The sequence below is a fragment of the Aphelocoma coerulescens genome, chromosome 5 (assembly GCF_041296385.1).
Source record: "Aphelocoma coerulescens isolate FSJ_1873_10779 chromosome 5, UR_Acoe_1.0, whole genome shotgun sequence".
NCBI classification, from domain to species: Eukaryota; Metazoa; Chordata; class Aves; order Passeriformes; family Corvidae; genus Aphelocoma; species Aphelocoma coerulescens.
Window position 1 is genome coordinate 17,264,282 of NC_091019.1, and position 25,070 is coordinate 17,289,351.

General features: G+C 39.9%; 1 protein-coding gene and 1 pseudogene across 8 annotated transcripts in view; one reads left to right on the top strand and one right to left on the bottom strand.

The window, feature by feature from the left end:
* Window positions 1–25,070, bottom strand: part of PLEKHA7 (pleckstrin homology domain containing A7) — a 152,773-nt gene that overhangs the window by 84,235 nt on the left and 43,468 nt on the right. Inside the window, exon 1 of one of the 8 annotated variants that reach the window (XM_069016859.1) lies at window positions 14,493–14,578. The exons of the other annotated variants lie outside the window; for them this stretch is intronic. Within the exon in view, the coding sequence (XP_068872960.1) occupies window positions 14,493–14,563 (71 nt within the window). The 5' untranslated portion in view covers window positions 14,564–14,578. Of the gene's footprint in view, window positions 1–14,492; window positions 14,579–25,070 lie in introns of those variants that run through there. 8 annotated transcript variants of the gene reach the window in all.
* LOC138110959 (condensin-2 complex subunit D3 pseudogene) lies at window positions 19,630–21,442 on the top strand (annotated as a pseudogene).

The window sequence follows — 25,070 nt, forward strand, 5'->3', positions numbered from 1 at the left end:
AGTATACAAATCAAGATAAAAATGCGAAATGGTGGAAAAACGAATATTTATACATGTTTCAGAGCATATGAACCAATTGGGAACATAGATGGATTGCCCAGAAAAGAAAAATTACCTTTTCCTTTGATGTTAAGGACATTTGTTCACACCACAATGGAAAACAAAACAAACTGGACCACTAAGCATTAAGTTTTGATTATGCAAATAAATTCATACAGATTCAGAATCACAGAAGCAATCAGGTTGGAAAAGACCTCTGAGATCATCAGGTCCAACCTATGAGCCCCACCATGTCAACCAGACCATGGCACTGAGTGCCTCATCCAGTCTTTCCTTAAACACCTCCAGGGATGGTGACTCCACCAACTCCCTGGGCAGCCCATTCCAATGCTCAATCACGCTTTCTGTGAAGAAATTCCTCATGATATCCAACCTAAACCTCCCCTAGCACAGCTTAAGACTGCGTCCTCTCATCTTGCCGCTGGTTGCCTGGGAAGAGACACCGACCCCCACCAGGCTACAGTCTCCTTTCAGGAGGCAGTTGTAGAGAGTGATAAGGTCCCCCCAAGCCTCTTTTTCTCCAGGCCAAACACCCCCAACATGACTAACTGCAATATGAAGAACAAAACAAAGCAACAAAGAAAAGCACAAAGCAACAAAGAAAAGCACAAAGCAACAAAGCAAACACTCTGACACTACAGCATATCCTTATGAAGTATGGATACAACCTAGACAAGTTCTTCTAGTGAAAGTTTCCAAAACAAATATTCAAGAAAGACACGTGGAAAGCATCAATTCCTACAAGTTTCAGGTTCAATGGGGAGAACAAAAACATGTTCCATAAAGTGAGAAAGAGTAACTTTTTATTGATCAGAAGGATCTTGACATGACTGAGAAGGCAGTGTTACATGGAGAATCATGATTTCGCTATTGATCTCTTGAAAGTAAGTGAGATTGCAGGAAACTTGAAATTTTGGGAGGACGCATAAAATTGAGTATTTGAGGAATTTATGTCTGAACAAGTTTCACTAATATCACAAATAGTACTGACAGTGCTGCACTGAAGCCAAGTACTTCACAAATATTGCAGAAGCCTCCAAACTGTCTAGAAATAACTTTTTCACAGGAAGTGATTTAAACCACGAAGACATTAAAAGAACACAGATGGCAAGAAAGGAACAGTACATGTTAAAAAGTACATGGCTGTTAGATATAGTACATAAAAAAATTCTCATCTTAGTATTTAGCTGCCTATGTAGCTCAATGGTTTGGTTTATTATTTTTTCTAAGTCAAGGGCATCATTTTTATTGTCATCCAGAACTCATTAAGACACTCAGTGAAGTAGCAAAGGGCAAAACGTAGAGTTGACTATTCTTAGAAAATACATACATATTTTTCTACCAAAAAGAAGTGTCCTTCTATGAAGAGTTAGTGTTGAATTGCTTATTACTCCAAGGGCAAGAAGTGGTAGGGAGCCAAAGCCCTTTATTTCTGCATATTGTTCCACACCATGATCAAGCAAGAGTGATGATTGCCTTTCTAAAATGCACCATTTAACAACAGCAGGCTTATTCACACAACCTAGCAAGTTCTAGAGGCAGAATGTTCTAAATCAGCACCAAAAAAATTCTGGCATGTATACTGATAAAAATCAACTAAATAAAAATCTGTAGCATTAATAACCTGTATTTACTTTGTTTAACCTGTCATACTCCAGAAGTTAACAATTAAAACCAGTAGAGGCTTTATCATCAACACTGACTTCAGTCAAATTTCCTACAGGAACCAAACAAATCAGGAGGACTCCTGCAATTATTTACATTAATAACTCGAATCCAGACTGGGTTGATAGAGACAGTACACCACTAACATAGTGCCTGAATAGAGATTTTTATGAAATATTAAGGTAGTCAATCCTTATCACAAAAGCCTCAATTGATAGCAATTGCCAGTATCAATTGAAAAATTCAAACCTTTTTAAGAAGTGTCAGACTCAGCTATTTGCCTTACAGCTGATCACTCACAGCTGTGCTTATTAGGAAGAAACACAGATGTGCAGGTTATTTGTGCTACAATATATCTAATCTGCTGAGATGCCATGGATTTCACTTCAACTATGGTTAAGATCTTCTAGTGCAGCAAAGAAAAAAAAAAAAAGATCCGAATCCAAGATGAACAATCCACAGTGTGAAAGTTTTAGAGTAGTATCTTTAGAAATAACCATTAAAACAATAACGAAAATAACAAGTTTTATATACACACACACAAACTCACTGTACTTTCCTTTTCACAGTAAGATCTGATCCTATGTTAAAGCTTAACCAGTATCACAAGTCGGGTGAGAAAGGAGTGATCTTAGCTCCTTGGAAATTTACTATAGCCTTAACTGAAGATGAAGCATCTCTGAAAGTCAAATCTAAAATAAAGGAATAAACTTTCATCCTGCCAGCTACCTAATTATTACCTTAAATCACTCTGAACATTTTCCTGGCTATCTTTAGCACTCTGACTTGCACCTCCATCATATCCCATCCCCATAATACATAAAAGGGTTAAGAAGAACGATTCTGTTACTGCTGTCTTTGGCTTTCCTCCGTTCTGGGAAACAGACTTCATCTATTAGCAATAACTAATTACATTTGTGCTCTACAACACTTTGATGTTGGATTCCTTATATTGTAAAATTTATCAACAAAATTATGAAGTGATGGAAGCCAGTATCAACTACCAACATGAACTCATAATATTAAACTAAAACAAGAAGAGCCAATAAGCCAATTCCGATTTTATTTGTTGAATTATAAAGCCCTCATAATTGGCAATTTCTCAAATACTGTGAATGCTTCAGTTTGTTCTATGCACAGAAGCATTTAACTTTTGCTGTATCAGAATGAAAGGCACTAGTTTTACTAGTGGAAAGGAGAAGGGACTCAGAATCACCAGCTTCCAGACACCAATAGTATTAATCATATTAATCAAGCTACTGGAATTATTTCAATCATTAGCTCACTTTCCTGAAGGATTTTAAAGAACTTCCAAAATCACAAACATCAGGGTACATGTTATAAAAGGCAAGTAATATTTTATGAGCAAAGTATGAACATTAGATTTTTAAGGGTAAAAAACTTCAGCATGTGGTAAAACTTCAGGGAAAGCAAGTTCCAACGTAAAACTATAACCACCCCTTTCAAAGTAGGAAATAGAAAAAAATGCACATTTTACATTCTGCTGTATACTTAGAAATTTTAATATTTAGAGAAGTTCTTCCTTTGTTTACACCACAAAACTGTTTGCCTCAAAACCATACCAAGAGATACCAGCTGTTGCTTCTCATGTAACCATCCTTTTGGCTCTACATTCATAATAAATCAGAGTTAAAAATCTTTTGCTCTTCACTAATCAACCAACAAAAGAAATCCTCAAGGAACTGATCTGGAGATACTCTTACAAGAGCATTCGTAGTGATTGCTCAGTGACCAAACATCCATCAGATTAGATTCCCACGTAATTTCATGCAAGCACCAAAACACAGTGATCCAAACAGGCAGCAAACACATTTTTTGAAACAGACCTGCGGGGCACTGGTGCTTTGCAAAGCACAAGTGTGTTGTATGTTACAAAGTAAGGCTAAATTATTACCATTTTCATTTAAAACCAACCAACCAACCAAAAATCCGACAAAACAAACAGATTAAATCAAAGAAGGGCAGCAGAAGATGAAGTTGCATGGTGGTAGAGATAGTCAGGACACAGGGAAACAATCCTCATGTCTTCTTGAAGCACCACTTGTGTTACTGCTGCTGAACTCACTACTTGGCAGCATTTTTCCAGAAGAGTACAAGACACCTGCTTAGGCAACCACCAAATTACCAATCACATCTGCCCAAGGTAGTAGAACTATGGGGGGTTTTGTGAAAATGTTTAATTAATGTCCATGCAGCAGCTTTGCAGTTGCCTGATATGAATATTGAGAAGTCACCTCTGTCCTATCTCCTACCTCTGCTTTCTGTCCTGTCTTTATCACCAAAGAAAACTTCCTCAGCTTCTGTGTGAGAATTCTCCATAGAACCCAGCAATAAGTGCAAATGAGCACATCACGACCCAAGCCCTACCGTGACAACTTTGAATCCAGAATAAATCAGCAGCTGAAAGAAAGCCACAGACACCATTTGGAAACAAACGATGAGGTTTTGAGCTCAAAAAGCTGGCCTTAGTACTGAGTACCATGGTGGTTAGCATGGCTCTGACTTTGAAGCTTTGAAGATAGATATTGTGATGGGTAAGGAAACTGACAGTAGCATAGTGGCCCAGTCAAAGCAACCCTTGCATTCAAACCAGTTTCTGCAGATTCTCACAGGACAATTCATGCCACATGAGTTTATCAATTTGGTCTACAGTAGTTTTTCTTTCCACTGTCCAGAAAGGGTATCTTCCTTTGAAAGAACTAGTTCCACCATCCGAACTACACTCCTAAATTTGAACCACAATTGCTTGCACAACACAAGGTGCCTCTGGCTGGGCCCCAGTCAAGGCTGCCAGTATTTCATCAGAGTTCTACAAAGCAAACACACATGCATGGCTTTGATCTGAGACACATGTCCCAACACTTACGGATCTCCCCTTCCAAATCAGTGCACTTAACCATGATCAGCAGATTAACAATGACCACTCTACCAAGAAAGTTCTGGCTAGTACTCAAGCAGGGCTTAATATGCTATATGTGATGCAAGGAGAAGCTGAACAAACTGTCAAGTCAAATGTGCAGCATGAGGATATTCACAACTGGAAAAACAACCAAGGAATAGGCAATAGTTTAAAAATAACACAGCAGAGAATAGATTCATGTATTGGGACACAACTACTTAACAGAACTAATTAGACACCCAGCATTGCTTCAAGGAACTTCAGCCCAAACTCTTATTGCAGTTCCTGACCCACCCAATACTCAAGTAAAGAATAAATGCTGCCATTGACTCTGCATCTGTAAAGCTTTCAACTTCTAAAACTTCAGAGTCATAATATAAAAAACAGATTTTGGCAGTATGTTTGTGAACTTTTACAAACCACATTTTACCCAAGTTTAAACTGAAACTGGAAAGAGTAGAGAATATTTTAGAATACTATTTTAATATACATTAATACTGATAAAGTACACAGGAAGTTTCTTTCAAATCACTGCAGTAAGTAGACCATGCAAACTTCGACAGAACAGACATTCAATGCCTTCATTATTAGGAAAATTTAGGTTTTAAAACATGTAAAATTATGACATTTAAGCAATTGAGGTTTTCAGAACAGCTTGTACTTTAAAATAAGGGGCTTATCTTCAGGAGCTGTTAGCATCTGAAATACGGCAAACCATGACCCAGCAGGGTGAGAGTGGGCAGAAAAGAATACAGAGAGAAAACACAATGGAGTGAAATCAAGACCCATGGTGCAAAGCAATAGAAAAGTTTACATTACCAAATCCACTGCACATTTGCCTAGTGTTTTCAGCACATTCAGGCCCAGCAGACAGTAGCAATAAATCCATAAAAGAAAAACACTTCTGCCAGGGAGCATAAAAGGCTCTTAGGAGGCATTAATAGATCCATGCTGCTTGTCTTTAATTGTAACAATTCTGAATTGTGAAGTGAGATTTTAGTATAACAAGTTGACGCAGGCCACATACTAAATATTCTGCATTTTATCCATCTATGGTAACACAGGGCAGGAAGAAAACAAACCTGCCTTTAAGGTTTCCACATGAATAGCCAAAATTGGAATGAAAAATTGATTGTATCTTTCCCCATCCAAAAGCTATACCAACACTTCCTACTGCTCTTCAGAGATACAGAACAGCTCAGAAAAGCTGGAGTTAAAACACCAGAAGTACCTGGTGGACACACATGAAAATCATTCTAAGTAAAACTCAGTTGATTTGCAATACAAATACATTTTTCTAATCAATACACACATGCTGACTTTTCATTAGTGGGAACAATCCACAGCAGAAAAACTCTGGTGAACAGTTGTCTTGGGGTGACCCCAAGACAACAGTGTTTCTGGATCTGTGAAATCACCTCAAACCTCACCCTCTCCAACAGAAGACAAAGGCACCATTAAAAGACTCCACAATTACGGGTAATGTCCTAAGTTTGTCTTTTACTTCCCTTCTTCCCTTCAGGCAACCTTTTTTGTTTTTTAAGAGCAATGGAAAAGACCAAACGGCTGTAGGAAAATGAAGGGAAACACTCCAGCTTTTACCTGAAAGAGGACAGGAAGAGGGAATGGAAAACAGTAAAAGACAAAAGAAGCTGGGAAAGACCAGAAAATTACGTTTTTCAGAACTGTAATAAATGAATAACCAACAGTTATGAATTCTCTAAACCAGGATTTCAAATCCAGAAATCTTACCTGGTAAACAGCACCCAAGCAAGTAATTTTTATTACATCCACTTCTGAATAGACTTAAGCAGAGGGAGTAACCTGGTAAAAAAAACAGAGTGGGGACAGAGCTAATGACATGTCTTAGAGCAAGAAAGACAAGCTTGAACTTGATGCAGTTTAACAGGAGAGCCAAGAAACGGATTTTTCAAACGGATGATGCAGTTAAAGCAGCAGATAAAATGTGGATTACTTAGACGGGAATAGGGAAGAGGAGGGGAAGTGCTACAGAGCTCCAAGAATGTTGCAGCAGCCCTGCAGAGAGACAAGGCCTCTAACAAGAGGCTCTGCAAAGCCAAAGGGAAAATGGGCAGGTCTTCAACACTAATTGGGAAAGGGGCAGCAAAGTGCGGGCAGAGTTGAAATTTGAAGAGTGAAAGAACAGAGCAGAGATGCTGTCCCACTGCCGGAGAAGGCAGTAGCCACAGGGAAGAGAGAACTAATGCCAGTAATGTCACAGCAAGCAAAGCTTAAGGGTACAACACCCAAGAGTTTCCAAGGAAAGAGAATAATGTACAACAACGTCTGAAAATGACACAGGTCTTAACTTCTGAGAAAGTGCTCTACGGGATCAGATTTGTCACTTGGGGCAGGTCATAGCCCAGACAGACATACCAGGGAAGCAGTATCCTCATGTAGTGCCCTGGCACACTCCCCACATGAGCTCATAATCTCAGCCATTACAGTCCTCTCCATTGTAATTGTCTGCTTCAGCAGATGATTATTCCTCACCCAAAGTCATGAGTGAATGAAACCTCTTGCAGGAGCTGAGAACCTGATGTAAATTTTGAAAAGGCGAGCACCATCAGCATTATCTGCATTGCAGTCATCTCAGCAGCACAGAGGAATTTACACATCAACAGGACCAACCGTCTGCTTAAATAAGTGTCTTATTTAAGAAGACTCTCCTCACTCAGCATGTGAGAAAAAAGTAGTCTGGTTTTCTGCAAAAAGTCTAAAAATGGAGTATATAAGCATCCATTTACTAAGCGCTCAAATTTATGCTCCTTTTCTGCAGGAAGATGTCCTTCAAATGAATTGCAGGACTCATGAAACTGGATTAGCAATGTCATAAATCACACACCTGCCAAAATAACAGCATAAAAAGTGAGACTAAATATAACCTACATCTGTTTTGAATAGATACAATCTATATTTAACAATTTGTTATAACTCAAATATTAGCAGACACTTATTCAAATACCAACATAAATCACAGCATTAGTTTTAATTTTCCTATAGTTAATTGTTTTAAAAACAACTTTTAAGCTTTTGCAATGCCCTCACTTATGATTTAGTAAGTTTTGTATTTGCATAAAGAAGAAGCTTGCAAATTTATGCTTCACAAATATTCTGCCAGTGCTTCAACTTATTTCCTCCAAACCAAATTGTAATAAATTCCTAGCCTACATTTCTCAAATTACCAATTAAATGCTTCGCAAACCAGGACCATTTCTAGGACCATCCTTTAAATTGCAGGATGTAATAAAAGCCAAAGTTTCCTTCATGTAGACTGGAAAGAACAATATTTCTCTACAGGCTGAATTTCTAAGATTCAAACATAGTTTGATATTTATCTTCAAACCCACTGTATTAAGAGCCTAAACCCACACCATTACAGGGCGAATTTGTGAGCTACATTTTACTGCATAACCTGGACTCTTCTCAACACCCCAAGTAAATCACAGAAAACCGTCAGACACATCCCTGTAAGGACCTTAAAAAAGGAACCAAGAGGTATCCAAGCACCTTCACCTCCAAAAGGATCAGAGTGTAAATCTTGGGAAGAACACTTCTAAGCGAAGATCTGTGATAATTCATTAACTTAATGCTGTAAGTAGATCAGTCAACTGTTGAGGCAGAAATGGAAACAGAAAGAAGAGCCAAACAGAATTCAGAACCATCATCATTCACAAAGTCAGCGTACATTTATACCAAGAGAGACAAAATTTTGTTTCAGAACACACAGTCAAATTTCCGCAAAACAACAGAAATAATGCATAATGTTCCAAAAATAAAGGAACAGACCGCCACTTCATGCTGAAGTGCTCAGAATAAAGTACAAAATATTTTACATCTGAACCTCTAGTTAGGCTAGACTTTTTCCTTTTTTCATCATGAATAATGTGTTAGAAAACAGCAGTGAAGAAAAAAGCCACACAGAACTTGCTGTAACTGGTTCTGCCACCCAAATATCAATGTCATTAGAAGAACTACAGTTACATTTCTGTGAATAAGAGCCTGAAATACCAGAAAGCACAAAGCAAACAGGAAGAAATATTAAAAGTTTCAGTCAGAATTAATTAGAAACGTAAGTAGTCCACATCAGAGGTACTGCTTTGCACCATATGCAGTTTATAATTTTACCTCCTTTTAAGGACTCTTAATAGATAACATTATCATAATGCTCACATTTTTCCTCAGAGTTTCCTCTTTCCTGACAGAATGATTTATAATGAATGGTTGCAATCAGCCACCCGTTCATCTGATTACACCCTTTCCAGCAAGTGTAACCCGAGCCACACTGGGACTGTGAACAGAGAGACCTGAGGAACCCCAAGTGACACAGATGCCTAAAGAAGGCAATACCCAGTGGAACTGAACAGAGGTGAAACAAGCCCTGCATCACTGCCAACAGTTTCACAAGAGCTCAGTTTTTAACCTGGGGCAGCATCAGCACACACAGCTCCATAGCTGGTCCTGCAGGTCACCAGGGAGCCTCGTGCAGGATTGTGTCCATCTCCTGGTCACTTGCACACTGTGGCTTTTCATTTCCAATTCATATGGGACAAAATAGGGGAGAGGAAAAAAAATTAATAGAGTGAGGAAAAAAAGGGGACTGGCAGGAGAGCAAGAGGTAAGAGATCAGAAGAACAAAGAGATTTGCCATATCAGAGGCATTTTGTAAGAGATGTGTTCCTACCAGCTCCACTTTTCCAAGGAAGCAACTGAGGAAAGTCGTGTAACACCACGAGGAACCACAGCACCAGCCCACACCTGAATCAACATCCCTCACCACTTCATGCTTCTGTCTTCTGGACAGAAGTTACAGATGATGATCTTGAAACCTGCCTCAGCTTTAACAGTTTTCCTATGGTTTTGTCTTCTCAAAGAGCACCTTGTACTTAAGATTTATTCCCTGCAAGCTAAACTCTTTTTTCAAGCCCAATCTTGCTTAATGAGTTACTTTTTATTATGGGAAGCTTTTTTATGCGTTGTTTGTTCTGTCAAGCCCAAATAACTGCTGACATTCTAATCATGAGGCCCCTTAGAAAAAAAAAAGAAAATCTTTTACTTAAAAGCAATCTTTTCATTTGCCTATAAAGCAATTATATATATATAATGTTTAAATCATTTTAATATAAAAATAGCCTGCCCACATTTTAAATATTGCAGAGGACAAAATACATAAAATTGTCCTTTTCAGATTTTAATCATTCCCTCTCTTAAATCTGAATTTAACATTTTCCTATACCACCAGCTTTCTTTAGTAGTTCTTCCCAAACCCTGAAGAAGGAGTTATCCTTCTAAAAACCAGAGACCAACCTCCCTTTCCTAACATGAAAGCTACATTTTGTTGTAGCCATATATAAAAATCAAATTCTGTGAGGAAACAGCTTCTAAGGCCTGCTTGAATTTAGCACACCATGTTCTTGCATGTATTTTGTCCATTTAGTCAAAAACTCTGCCCTCCCCTTTCTCCTCCTCTTCTCCCTACAGAGGAAAGGCAATAGCTCTGAACCAACAAAGAACATAAAATACAGGAAGTTTTGCTCAACTGATTTAGTTATTCCAAGAAAAATGCAACTGTAAATCCCTGTCATACACATGGCTGCTGCTGAATATTCAGAACAGCAGTATTAAATAGCTACCCAGGACTTTCCCTAACACTAACAAACAAGCAAATACTGTAATATCATTTTTGTTCTTCTTGATTACAATCTGCCTGGGCACATTATTTCTCAAAAGGTTTTAATTTAGGTAAACTTGTCAAATTATGCTACAAACAAAACTGAGTAAATTTGTTTCTTTAAAAGCATTCAGTGTCTTTTAACACTGCACAACATGGAAGTCATCAAGATTTATTCCTCTGTCTACAATACAGCAGCTTTCTTTTTTCTTTTTTTTTTTTTAATTTAAGAAATGGATTCTAGTAAAAGGCAACATTTGAAGTGGGCAGTGGCTCCCTCTTTAAAAGAAAAGCAGTGGCTTAATGCTGCAAAATCTCTTCCCTTTCCACAGATAAGCCATGCCCATTTGTTGCTTAGTTTCAGCTATAGTAGCTTACTTAGGCTACTGCTATGACTGGACAGAATTTGCATTAACTGCATTCAGAACCAACTGCACAGGTACAATTGACTCATCTTGAATTCATAAAATTACAAGTTTTCACTATCAAAACTGGGTAGGTATGTTTTCCCCCTTTTCTTTATTAGCAGACAGAGAAGGTACAATAGCATGTGCGATTCCAAGGATGTCTTGATCTGAACAACAGACTTTTGTTGTGAACATGGTTTCCATCGACCTCACTAGAAGAAGAAATTCCAGTACTACAAGGGGATGCAGAAGGTTCTGATATTAGTTAGGACAAAGGGGAATCTTCTTATGAAGGGTATCACAGTCCACCAGCAAAACTCCAATTACATCACAAAAACACCAGTAATTGCTCCACAGCTGAGACAGGGTTGGGTTTTGTATTATCTCACATCTCCCTGTGGGGAAAGAGATCTAACTCCTCCTGCTTAAAACTACATTTGAACATATATTTGTGAGGCAAACAAAAAAAAAGAACCTACTGTTTTCTGAAATGGCTACAATCTGCTGATATCCCAGTGGAGCTAAAAGCTCTGGCTTCCCCCATAAAACATGTCTAGGATACTAGACGTCTTCTCTTTGCCAAAGAAATACTCACAAGACTACGCTCTTCTTGTCTAGCAGCCTAAAGTAATGAGAGATAGCAAACGTTCTTACAATAAACAGCTCTTGCTATACCAGGGTAACTGGGAGAAAGACATGAGTGCAGCCTTTGTTCTTAATCTCTACTGATTAAGTTTATGAAAATCAAACATGGTAAGACTATTTTGAAAGACTTTTGAACAGACTTCCTTCTACACCATATGATATACAAAGAAAACCCAACATTACACCATGAAGCAGGTGAAAAAATGCAAGCTACTTGGCTGATGCCATACTAGCCAGAGGGATGGCAGGTTTCCTTGGGAGCTTACTTTGGCCACCATTTAAAATTTAACAACAAATTCTACATTTGCTGCCACCTGTCTTGAAGTAGATGAATTAGAGATGGTCATATTTTCTCCAAATATATACCAAAGCTCCTACAACTAATATCAGATCTCTTTTGTTGTGCCCTTATAAAAGAAAAAAGGAGGTATTTTTTATCACACTCAAAATAAATTATATTAATCTCTAAATTATGTTCAAATATGGAAGGGCTCCCAAGAAACACCAATTCTGCTTTGCATAGGTACCAAAAATGAATTACAATATGGCTCAAGAAAACAGAGTCCCTGAGTTGAACTCCTGATTTATGCAATGCCATAATCCACAGCCAACCACGAGGCCATGCCACCCCGAGTGACCCAGTTTTGGGGACAGCATCTTGATCATCTCCAAGATAAACAGTGCCCTGAGCAATCTTAGAAAACCATAAATGAACAAAACACTGACTGTGCATTCCTCCAGAACAGGCTACTATCAATACTTCAGACCATATTTCCACAAAAATATTATTCCAAAACTATATTTCTTTATGCCTAAGAGAAAGCACAACCCATTCGTAACAGCAGGCAACTCCAATGACAACTCTGATCTGTGGAAAATTAGTTTTATCTACAAAAAAGGACAAAAAGCTTCCTGAAGAGAGAGCTTTTCCAGAACTCTGTTCAGGACTTCTATGCCATCCTAATAGCAAGCCACAGTAGATTTAATGGCTCTGTCAATATACAAGTTCGGCAGAATGTATACTATCCACAGAGATCACACACCACCCATGATCACAAACCAATTATGATAAACAGTAGCCCCACTGCCTATTTATTTTACTGGAAAAGTTCACTAACCTGAGTATGACAACTAGAGTGCAATGGAGACTCTAATTCAGCCCTGTCTCTGTAAGGTACATTAATCCCCAAGCAAAAATGGATGTATGTTACTATTCTGAAGGAAAAATTCTGCACTGAGGATAAGCTCTAAAAGGAGTGCAGGAATACTAATTCTACATTTTACAGTTATCAGTGGTTGCAGACAATGTAAGGAATTTCTCTTTTTAGGTACTAAAACAGAGTTGCAAAGTCAGAATGACTTAGTCATTAAAGGAAGTAAGTCCACCCAATTTTACATATATAAAACAAGGAGCTTAATAAGCTCAGTTGCATATAAAGGAAACTAATTATCTTATCTGAAAATTATTAAACACATACTTCACTGAAATGCTGAAAAACTATTTAAAAACATGTAAGAAACAGAAAGGAGAGAATTAAAACCAAAATGCAGATAAGCAACTGGGATCCAGAAGTTCAGGAACTTTAATCTATCTCTTTTCACAACAGAGGACTTAGAACCCACTCATGAGACCTTCGTTCTTGTCCAGAAGGTCACTGTGGAAACTTGGGAGTTGGGTTGTGGCTCTTGACGTTCTGATCTTAAGGAGCAGGAAAGCTGTGAGTTTGACTAAGCACCTAACACACAGGTAAGAAGAGAAGGTTTTCACATCAGCTGCCATTTACTGAATTTCTCTAGTCTAATTTCCAGATTATTCATGCCTATTATCACAAAAAATGGCCAGGAAAAAAACAAAAAGAAAAGAAAAATGAGAGAAAGGTTACTAGACTTCAGCATCCTCTAAAGTTAGGCCAAAGGACAACCAGCCATGAGGAGTCACTGTGGCTGACCTCACAAGGGCTAACTCTGGGTTCAATAAAACCTTACTGGTACCCTTGAGCAGACAGTTCTACAGAGATACAAACATGTAAATTTTTTTCAAGAAACACACAAAAAAGTGTTTAAATGAACACTGTACAGAATCACTCTTGTTTCTACTCACAGTGACCATCACTGCAGCCTGCTGAAACTAACCCATACCACTGTCTATGCTGTAGTTTATGGAGACTGTCAGATTCATTCTCCAGACCTGAGTATGTTAATAATTAACTTACTCTCTTATCCTTCTTTTCATATCCTTCTTTCATACTGAAAGATGAGTAATAGCACAAAACTCCTAACTCCCATTTTCCCCTCCCTCTGTTATTGTTGCAGGGACTTCAGATTTAGACAATTAACAGAGATTACATTCCTGTATTAAGGTGTGCCAGAAACCTGAGTTCTTTCAGCCACAGAAGTACTGTAACACATTCCCTCTAATTATTATGCAATATTACAGTCTTCTACAGCAGGAAGAGTAATTTCATGGTTAGAATCCAGCCCATTCACTAGAAAACTGTTATACAGCACTTTCAGAAGGAAGGATTATTAATAAAACAGGACTGTTGAGTCAAAGAGATAAAATAAGGAGCTTGTACAATTTAGCTTTACCACAACACTGGTATTTATCACCTTTTCACACATGCACATTTTGTGTGAATTGTCTTAGAAGCAAAATGTCAGTAAGTACTTCAGTTTATTTACCTTACGTAATTATACACAAAAAGACTTTAAATCATTAATGTTTTAGAAATCTGTGTAATTTCCTTTTCTCAACACTGTAGATATCTGGTTCCCAATAAATGACAGCAGTATCTGAATACATAACTCACTTTAAAAAATCTCCAAGGTTACAACTTCATTTTTCCAGTTAGAAAAACTCTGAAAATATTTAGTACGTTTAGAAATAAAAAAATATTTGCTTTAAATAAACATGAACTTAACTATAAGGTCAGGCACATAGCATTCTAAAATTATATTTATGGTTTTCAGCTTCTTAACTCTCCAATTTCATAATTCTTTCCCGAGAACAAAGAAAAGGGAAAAAAAGATCAGTTAACACAATAATCATGCTACAGCTCTATATGCAACTGCATTAGAAGGTAAAACTTAAAACACGATATACCTGCATGACACCTGGTAGAATGGATATCCTGGTAGAGGAAGAGAGTTTGAAAATCCAGACTGGCTCGACATTGCCTTCAGGTGTTGTATCCACTTAAATCTCTTCTATATTCCATATGTTAATTCCTGACTAAAAAAATATGTACGTACGTATCCATCTGTACCTTTGTTCAGAGCTAACTAAAAGGAAACCAAGTGCATATTCGAAGGTCTGGAGGATTCTGCCTGCATTTCAAACTGCTTCTTCAGTAGTGAAATTCCTAAAAGCCAACACCCTCATGACATCACATACTACAAAATCATAAACACACAATTGTCTCAGAGAGGCAAGGACAGCCCGTCGGTTTTGACTCGACAGAGAGCCCTGCACTGCATTCTTCTTGCAAACACAGTGCCTTTCAGGCAGAGACCTGCTGCCTGGAACAGCAGCCCTGCTCTGGCAGGCAGCCAGCAACCAGCACAACTTATTGCCAATGCCGCAAATCCCTCCGATCGGCTAACGAAGAGCCACACTGCAGGTGAAACATCGTTTCAGCCGCTTACAAGAATTTCCTTCCGAATGCACAAGATCCATGACCTTGAACTTGGTGACAAAAACGTCATCTAAACATTTCAGTTAGCTGCACGCTGCATACTATTGTTTTATAAGATCAGATTGCATTGCACACCACGGTAGCATGAAAAATCATAGTGAGCTTCCCCTGCTAAAGAAGAATCCTCTAATGCTACACCCCCAACTATGGGAAAAGCAGGAGGGAAAGGTAGGAGATGGAATCTTAAACCACATCATTTAAGCTACTGAATATAAAAATAAAATTATGTGCATGCCTTCCTGCAGTATTTGACTACTGCTTAAATCAAAGAAATATCAAAAGCAAGATTTCTTTTGATATACAGTACAATGGTAAGTTACATTAAAGTTATTTGGGCATGCCTTCCTCAGGAGAGAAAAAGACTACTCGAAAGCAGGAAGACGTGAATAGTTACAGTATTGCCCAGTGGCATGACTAATGTCAAATAGACTTAAATGATTATCTACCTACACTACTCTTAAGGAAGGTGTACAGTGCCCTCACATATAGATTTCCTTAATTTAAGCAAAATTTTAAATAAAAGAGATTTTTAAATTATTTCATTACCCATGGTAACTGCACTGGAAGACATTAAAATGTTGAGTTTAATACCTCTACCCCATGGCATACTATTTACTCTCATATTTTAATTCTGTCTCTCAGTTCCGGAAAAAGAATAATCAGTTTTACCTGGTTTATCCAAAGTTTATAATCAACATCTCCATCATAAGAAAAATGGTACAAAACTTTGTCACTATCCTAGGTACCTTTTAAAGTCTGACTTAAAAGACATAGGTCACTGCATAGGGCTCTAATACCTGAAGTCCCATAAAAATGCCAGGATAACAAAGAGAGAACCAAGAAAGAGTCTACCCAGAAAAGTAATTTTTTTTTTATTTGCTCAACTGATACGTCTGGAAAAACAAAGAAGCTTCCGGGTATGTCATTTTGCATAAACTTTTATCTCTCTCCTGGCTGTAAAGAAAGACCATGAAAAGGCAGTTCAGGCACAAATAATCTTGTGGTATCAGCTGAATTTTTAAAAACAGACTTGAAAAATCGTCATCTCTCTCATGTCTAGTATGGAGCACTCACTCCAAAACTCACCACTCTCAAAAACCACTTGGGGAACACCAAAAAAACTTGCATGCATGTGATAGAAAGAGAAAACTCTACTAAACCTGTCCAAGTCCCCTTTGCCTGATCAGGGATGTTAGGATAAGTACTGCTAGCTTTCATCCCCATGGCCACAGCAGCAGAGGGACGTACCTCTGTACTGCTGTGGTTGGCCCTGAGGAGTCACCTTGTGTGCACACCCCTGAAACACTTGCACGTTTATTCTGTATATTCACTCATCTTCTATTTGGTGTGTTCTCGACGCTGATAACGACAGCATTAGCGCATTTATGCACTAACTCTCACCTCAGAATAACTCTTCCTAGTCCCAGCCAGGATTTAGGATGTTTCCATTGGATTTGCCAGCTGAAAAAGAACGTTAGTGTCAAGTCGGCAGATTACAGGCTTATAAATTAGGAGTCTTAGAGGTTGCCAGTGGCTTGCCATGACATTTTGCAAAAATCACATAGTCCCTTAATGCCTCGCTTATCCACATAATAAGGAAAATACTGCCTGACAGCAAAGGAATGATGTGAGGTTAATTTTTTTTTTGTAATTAAGTATTGAAATCCTCTGATTAAAGATTTATGAAGGGATAAAACAGCTGTAGCATTTGAGGGAAAAGATGTGTGGGAATATTCAGAACAGAGCTTTCTTTCTTGTCTCCTGCTCCTAGCTCTTAACACAACAGAAGCATTATTACTCTAAAATTTCAATTTAAATACAAAAGCCATTTAAATTTTAAAATACAGTGGAAAGTGCAGTTTTTAAATGGGTGGACAGCATTCCACAGCATTTAAAGATGGGGATAAGTGAGATGACAATAGGCGGACAAAAACTGTATTTAGGATGATCTTCGCAGAAGCAGAATCCTTCACTGGTAGGCACCACACCAGTTCAGTCATTTGGAAAGAGAAAGGGAAAGCATGGCTTAAGACAGAGAAAAGAGAAAGAGAAAATCTGGTTAGGACCAAAGAGAAAGCCTCCACACAGTGAAACCCAACCCTTAACAAGCGCCCCTTTTATTTTGTTCCACAAGCAGGCTAGGTTACAGAACACAACTACTTTTGGGATCCAGACCTAACTTGCCAAACACCACCTCCACTGAAAGAGACAAGTGGGTTTCATTCCAACTGCAGTCACGTCTGTTGGAAATTTACTTCCGTGTTTTGGAGCCAACGAGCTCACATAAAAATAACCACCTTAGCATTGTTTGGCATAGCATGCCATGTAACACTTACTACTCTGCTGGAACAAAATTAAACCAAGATAATAAGTTTGAGACACAAATACTGCGTGCTCCAGAATTCACAGCGACCTTAGTACGGAAGGAAGTGACCTGTTGGAGCATTTATTGCTGCTGCTTGAAAAGGTATGAAATACTTAAGTGAGATCTAACTGCACTTCAAAAAGCAAGGACAGGCCAAAAGACTGGAGAAGAAAAAGTTCATGACCACTTTCAGGAATTTCAAACATGTAGAATCCTTGGTAAACTAACGGAAAAATTGTTTAAAGTCAAGTCAGGCTGAAGAAGAAATACAAACTAACCTCATTACCGGAATCTAAATCAATTTCATCAAGTCTAGAACTGAAAGCAGGCATACTGTAGACAATGATGTGATTGTATATCAAAATGCATATAAAATGTTCAGTATTCATAAAAATAGAATGAAGTGTCACACAAAAATTATTGTAACATCAATACTATAAATCAGGAATTTACTCCGATCTAAAGTGTTACATTTGATGTTTTCACTGCCTGCTATATTAGTGTACAATAAATTAGACAGTGAATTAGAAAAAAATCCAAGAAAAAATTACATGCAGATTGAAAATAACAGTATTGCTCACAAAGAAAATACTACAAAGATATTGAATATAATGAGCAGTACTTAGACAACAAAACAGAAAGTCTTCCCCTCCTTTCTGTACAAAACACAAAAATAAAGAAATATTCAACAATACTAAAGAATAATGGCAAATTTGCAACTGAAGAAGGACACTATCACTGGAAATTCAAAACTCATGCAGAGTTAAAGACTAACTGGATATTTATCTAGGGAAAAAACAAACAAAAAAAACACCCAAAACCCAAACAAACAACCCAGAAGTGGTGGCTGGAAGGAAAGAGGACTTGTAAACAACATCAGTACTTGGGAGAAAAAACCCATGTGAGAAAGCCAACAAAATGTGTCTTTCAAGACTTGAAATCACATTCTAGGCAGTGGCATGGTTTACTGGGGACATTTCCAGCCAGCAAGTTGTGGCCTCTACCATGGTGATGATATAACTCTTGCCTGGAGTGTTCATGACAGTGGCCCAGTGTAATCAATTTGCCAGGCTTCACCACATTGGAAACCCAACCACCACACTTCACTCCAAAGAGGCTTCACTGGTGTGGCTCATTTGATGGCAGCACATGTTTCAAACTGATGGATAACCTGTGTGATGGCCTCTGCGATCAGGTCCACCCCTGGATCACGAGCCCATCTGTATGCTGCATCCCTTCCAAGATGCCCTGATGTTTCGTGGGTCCATCGGGCTATAAATCCGGCTATATAAACCCTTTCTTTCCCAATCTAGGTCCACCTGAGCTATGCCAATTTTGGCAGCCTTATCTACTTGCTCATCGTTTTGATGCTCCTCAGTGGCACGGCTTCTGGGCACATAGGCATCTACATGACGTACTTTCAGAGTCATGTTTTCTATCCATGCAGCAATGTCCTGCCATAATGCAGCAGCCCAGATGGGTTCACCCCTGCGCTGCCAATTGCTTTTCTTCTGCTGCTGCAGCCGTCCCCATAGGGCATTAGCCACCATCCAGGAGTCAGCACAGAGATAAAAGTATGGGCCACTTTTCTCTCTCAGCAGTCTCTAGGGCTAGTTGAATAGCTTTCACCTCTGCAAACTGGTTTGATTCACCTTCCCTTCAGCAGCCTCGATGACTTGTCCTGAGGGACTCCACACAGTTTTCCATCTCCGATGGTTTCCTATCACTCAGCAGGATCCACCAGTAAATAAAGCATAGCTTCTTTCATTTTCTGGTAACTCATTATATGGTGGTGGTTCTTGGGCACGAGTCACCTTCTCAGGCGGTACTCCAAAACCTCTGGCTTCTGGCCAATCCAAAATCTCTTCTTGTGGGGAGAGATAAGATAGATTTGAGCTACAGGCTGTGGGATGCGCCTGCAGAACGCCATGGCAGCACAGAGAAGTTTGTCTCTGCCTGACTGTGGGGGGAAGAAATGCCATGTGACAAATGCACTACAAAGAGGAGCCTGCCAGAAGCTGACAGACACCTGAACAGCGTGTGACCACCCCCATACAAGGACATTTAGAAAGTGTGCTGCTGACATGGCAATGTGTGATAGGTCACTTAGTGAAAAATACCATATAAGGAAATATTGTGTCTTGAAGAAGTATATAAAACCAGCTACTTTCTTCAAATAAATGTCTCAGTATCCCTACCGGTCTGAGTCCGTGCCTCAGTCATTACATCTGGATCCCCGGAAAGCAGAGGCGATCACGGCCAATGGGCTCAACACCTTTAACCTGCCTGTACAGCGCTCTGGCGCCCTTTGATGCCGGGGACCAGGAGAGCAGAGAGAATGTCTGGACCTTGTTTGCGGAGAACAGCCTGTCCCACCAGGCCCTGGTGGCTGTGCTGCATCACTTTGTGCACGTGGGCCAGCACAAAAGAGCGAACACACAGCAGAGCGTGGTCGGTCTGCACGCGGCTGGGCTGTACCTGCTGCTGCTGGAGATCCCAGGCAGCACAGTCAACCAGGTGTTCCATGAAGTGATGCTTGATAAATGTCTTCACATCCTGACAAAATGCTTGCCTGAAAAACTGAGGAAAAGGAAGACAGCACATGCTCAAAGCTCGCAACCCAGTGCCAGAAGAAATAGAAAGAAAAGGAAACCATGCAGGAATGACAAGTCCAGCATGGAAGAGATTTTGGAACAGGAGGAGGAAGAGGATGGTGAGGATGTTTACTTCTCAAAAGAAGATCTTCTCCAAGTCCACAACGCCATCCTCCTTCTTTTGAAAAACTTCCTAAGATTTCTGCCCAAGTTCTCCCTAGAAGAAAAGCCTCAGTGCATGCAGAACTGCGTGCAGGTCTTTGTTGAAATGACCAACTTCGAGCCAGTGCTCCATGACTTTGAGTTTTCAGCAGCCATGGATATTAATAAAGCCAAGTACGTTCCTGAGCTGGCCTATTATGGACTGTACTTACAGCGTTCCCCTCTCCATGGCACAGAAAATAAGACCCTTGGATGTATCTTCCACAACTCCTCTATGTCGTTCTGATGGTGGAGAGCAGTGAGGGCTCCAGGCGTGAGGCCCTTCCCTTTACATCAGCTGTGACCAGAGCCAACAACCAGGCTGTAAAATTCATCAGTTCTCTAGCAGATGAGCTGAAAGAAGCTGCTTATCTCATTCTCCGAATATTGCTCCAATGTATCTGTGCCCAGGTCCCAGACAAGGCTGATTATCGCACCTACACTGTCCAGGCCCTGGTGACCCCAGTACACAAACTCCCTTGTGCAGAGTTCACTGAATTCATCGCTTGGTTTTATAAATATTCACTCCATAAAGTTCCCTACAGAGTGTTTGCTCTGGATGTAGCCTTGGCTTTTTTGGAGCTGCCAGAGAGGAACCTGGGCAGTTCCTTGTCCCTGGAGCATCAGAGGTTTCTAAAGCACAAGTTTTTAGTGCAGGTCATGGTGTTTGGCTGGTGTTCAGACACAGCCCCCGTGGTCTGGAGCAAAGCTCCCAGCAGCTTTGCCCATTGTCTGAAAATGTAAGCTGGTTTGGAGAGCATTCAGGACTTACTACAGAGCTCCTCTGTCCACACAGTGTCGAAAGCAAACAAGCACTGCGAGTGTGACCATCAGTGCAGAAGCCATGTCCAGCCATCCAATGAAGATCTTCCCAACTTCCAAAACTACTGAGCTGACAGACAGAAGTGACGCTGCTAGGCCTGATGGAAAAGAAGTCATGACTATGCTGTGAGAGAGAGCTGGAGATGAGAAAACCAGCACGAGGAAATCTGCTCTGCTGGTGCTTGGGAGCCTCCTGAAGCATGGTCTGATGCCCTGCACCACCAAGGATCTGGGCATGCTGCAGGACTGCTGCCGCGACCCCGCAGTGTCTGTGCACAAGCAGGTGCTGCACTCCATTACAGACCTGATCCTGTTTCAGCTGAGCAATGTCCTGGGCCCCATGTTAGCCACTGAAAGGCTGGGTAGGTTCACATGAGAATGTACTGGGGAAATTAGGAAAGGAAAGAAAAAGAGAGATCAACTTTTTCCTTGGTATCCGCGTTTGAGATTCAAACTCTATGGTTATTAACACTTGTTAGCAAAAGAAACAATATTTAGTTGTTTGACCAGCAAGTTTAGGAGTGCAGCAGAGATTATGCATTATCATTGAACCCACTCATCTGCCTCAGGAAAGAGTGAGAGAGACATCCAACAACAATCAAAAAGCAGATTTCACATAGAATGTCTTGGATTGGAAGGGACCTTAAAGATGAACCCCCTGCCATGGGGGTTATTCCACTAGATCAGGTTATTCAGAGGCCCATCCAGCCTGGTCTTGAACACTCCAGGGTTGAGGCATCCACACCTTCTTTGGGCAATCTGTGCCAGTGCCTCACCACCCTCAGTGAAGAAAGGAAAGGAAAGAAAAAGATGAAGACATCCTTTGCAAGGTAAAATGCCAACTCACTCCTCTCTGCAATCACACAGGCTGACAAGACTGATGGAACTCCATAAAGTAGAAATAATAAGGGCCTTGAAGTATAAAGTACCTGATATTTAAGGAATTTATTTCCATTAAGGATTTATCCTTCAAGGAATAGTGAAGTAAAAGTAACGGCAAGACATAGCAGTAGGTTATATTTTAAGTACAGACACATTTCTGCATCCAGAAGCTTTATCTTAAGGTCATAGAATCACAGAATCATTAAGGTTGGAGAAGGCCTCCAAGATCACCAAACCCAACCTTTGACTGAACATCACCTTGTCAATGAAGCCATGACTCAGTGCCACATCCAGTTGATTCTTAAACACCCCCAGGGACAGTGACTCACTTCCCTGGGCAGTCTGTTTCACTGCCTGACAACCCTTTCAGTGAAAAAAGTCTTCCTAATGTCCCACCTGGACCTCATCTGGTGTAGCTTGAGGCTATTTCCTCATCTCCTGTCACTGGTTTCCTGGGAGAAGAGACCAATCCCCACCTGGCTACAGCCTCTTTTCAGGAAGTTGTAGAGAGCAATAATTCCTATACCTGAAAAAAGTCTAGAATTTACTCTAAACATCTGAGAAGTCATAGTGGAGCTACTAGACTTACATGTCTGCCTACTCCCTTAGTCCTTCCAGACATTCTTAATTGGATTAAGAAATACTATTTTTAATGTTGTTTTGGTGGGTTTTTTTTCCAATCTGCAACAAGAGGGAAGGAGTTACTAGATTCTTTTCTAAACAAGATTTATTTTTAGCCCAAACATAAAACTGCTCCTAGCTACTTTACTAGAAAGGTTATAAAGATGCTCAAAGTCCAACACCATCACCCTGACTTGCAAGGCCGCCTCACTAGCATTACCCAAAAGCCATTCCAGCTACCAGGAGTTACGGGACAGCCTGCACAGCCTCCATTGACCCGACACATTCCAGTAACACATCAAGTCAAAAGTCACAGTTTAAGCACTAATCACACATTGCTATTAATACTCCAAGCACACCTTCCTAGCCTTTGTGCCCAAACCAGAGGTGACACACCTCCTTCTCCTTCACTCTTCCTGCAAGTTGTCACTCCACATTTATACGTAGCTGAAGGCTCCATTCCTTTTACTCTCTTCTGGGTACTCAAGAGACAACACCATTCTTCAGGCTTTGCACATTAAAATTGCCATCATCACTTAGTTACTCTACAGCTTAGGTAACTTTTAACACCAGATGTTTTAACAGTCAGCCATGAATTCTCAAAATTCCCAATTTGCAATTATACACTGTGTGATAGCAAACATGGGAAAAAATCATGCACTAGAATTGAGATTAATAAACTGCAATCTGGATCTAGGTGTCAGATAACCAATGCATGTTTCTTTACTGTTTAGCAAGTGTTCAGGCAGAAGCTGAACAACTCTTCATTGTGGCCAAAGGTTCTCAATTGATTCATGAGAAACTGAACACGGCTGGCATCCTGCCTGGCAGAGAGATAACCCTGTCCTGTTGAACTAGAGCAGTGAACCCTCCTGCCTGCACACCCGAAGCCACAATGAGGTTGATGTGTTACCAGGTACTGTGTTCTCAACCAGGCCTTTCTGCCCTGCAGCTGTCTGAAGCAGTCTGTAACAATCTGCAGAAGGAACAAGAAAAATTCTTGTCAGCAGTAAATCACCAGGACATCTTCTGGGGCAGGGAGTAGTACCTGAGCTGTAAATTAACCTACTGCAAGTCATGAAACAAAGAGACATAAAGCCATTGACCATGACCTAGACGAGAAGGGCGAAGGACCCTGCTTACAGCCTTGCCCTCCTCTCCAACTGCAATGCCAGCTGAAACAATTAGCCTCAAGTAACCTGGAACTGGAAACTAACTTCCAGGATTCACCTGATCACTGCTGACAGTCTGAGGCACACAGATGTTAATCACTCTGCACTGCTTATCCTTGAATTCTAACCTAGGTAAACTTTGGGGGGTGATCTCACCCTTAACACTAGAAGGAAACATTATCCTCAACCACCACATTCGCTCTCTATCATCCCCATAACCTTTACCCACGAAAAAGAGCAAACAGCACCTGGCAACACAGTCATTACCAGCAAAGGGGAACCTGTTTTCCTGGAAGAACAGCAGGTTCACAGGCCATGGCACAGGCTGCAGCAGTGAGTATCAATGACACAGCATTTCAGCATAGGAATTTGGTTGGCCTGGCACTGCCCTCACACTGGCTTTGAAAAGAGGTGACTAAAGAACTGAACTCCTCTTCCCCCCAGTTTCGCAATCACAAGGGCTGCCACATGCTTGCACTGAGGCACACCAGGCTGCTGGAAAAGGGCTGCAGAATTCCCGCATCAGAGCTGAAAGGATGAATCCACACCTCCATCATCACTGGCCAGAGGGAGATTTCCAAACTAAATCAAGCAAAACCCTCCAAAACCCCAAACCAAACCAGAATCCCATGTCATTCTTCACATAAGGAAATGAATCAACTTGACCTACGTATACAAGACTTTTTCAAACACCTCTACAGAGCAAAGATTTTTAAGGCCTGTGCCTTCTACAAAGACCACTTCAGAGTGACAGTTCTATTTTCTGCTTACTGCATTTATAAATACAAGAGTGTAAATCTTGTGCACCATAGAATCAGCAGGTATTACACATTTCAGCTCAAAGATAATGTGAGAATCAAATTACAGTCTCTCTCTGTATGAAATAACTACATATTCTTAAATCTGAAATTACTTTTATAAAAACCAGGAAAATAGCATTCATGAAGACATTATGTTATTATATAGGGAGAGAAAAAATAAATACACAGAGCCAGAAATGGGATTAAGCTACTTTATCCTGCTTAAAAATTAATTATACTGGATAGCGACAAACACTTCCTGCCAAGTGACATGAAAATATTGAACAGAAAACTAACTAAAATGATTGAATTAAAAAAAAAACCAAACCACACACCAAAGCCCTGAGTCACCCAAATAAACTATAAAGGAACTAACTTTTGCTAAAAACAAACAGGAAATCTAGTATTCCACTGAGCATGCATTCAAGTAAATTGGACTGAAATGACTTAATTGGAACAGTCACCTCAAACATATGTAGGAGTCAGAATGATGATATTATAAGCAATTTTTTAAATTACTTTGAATTTA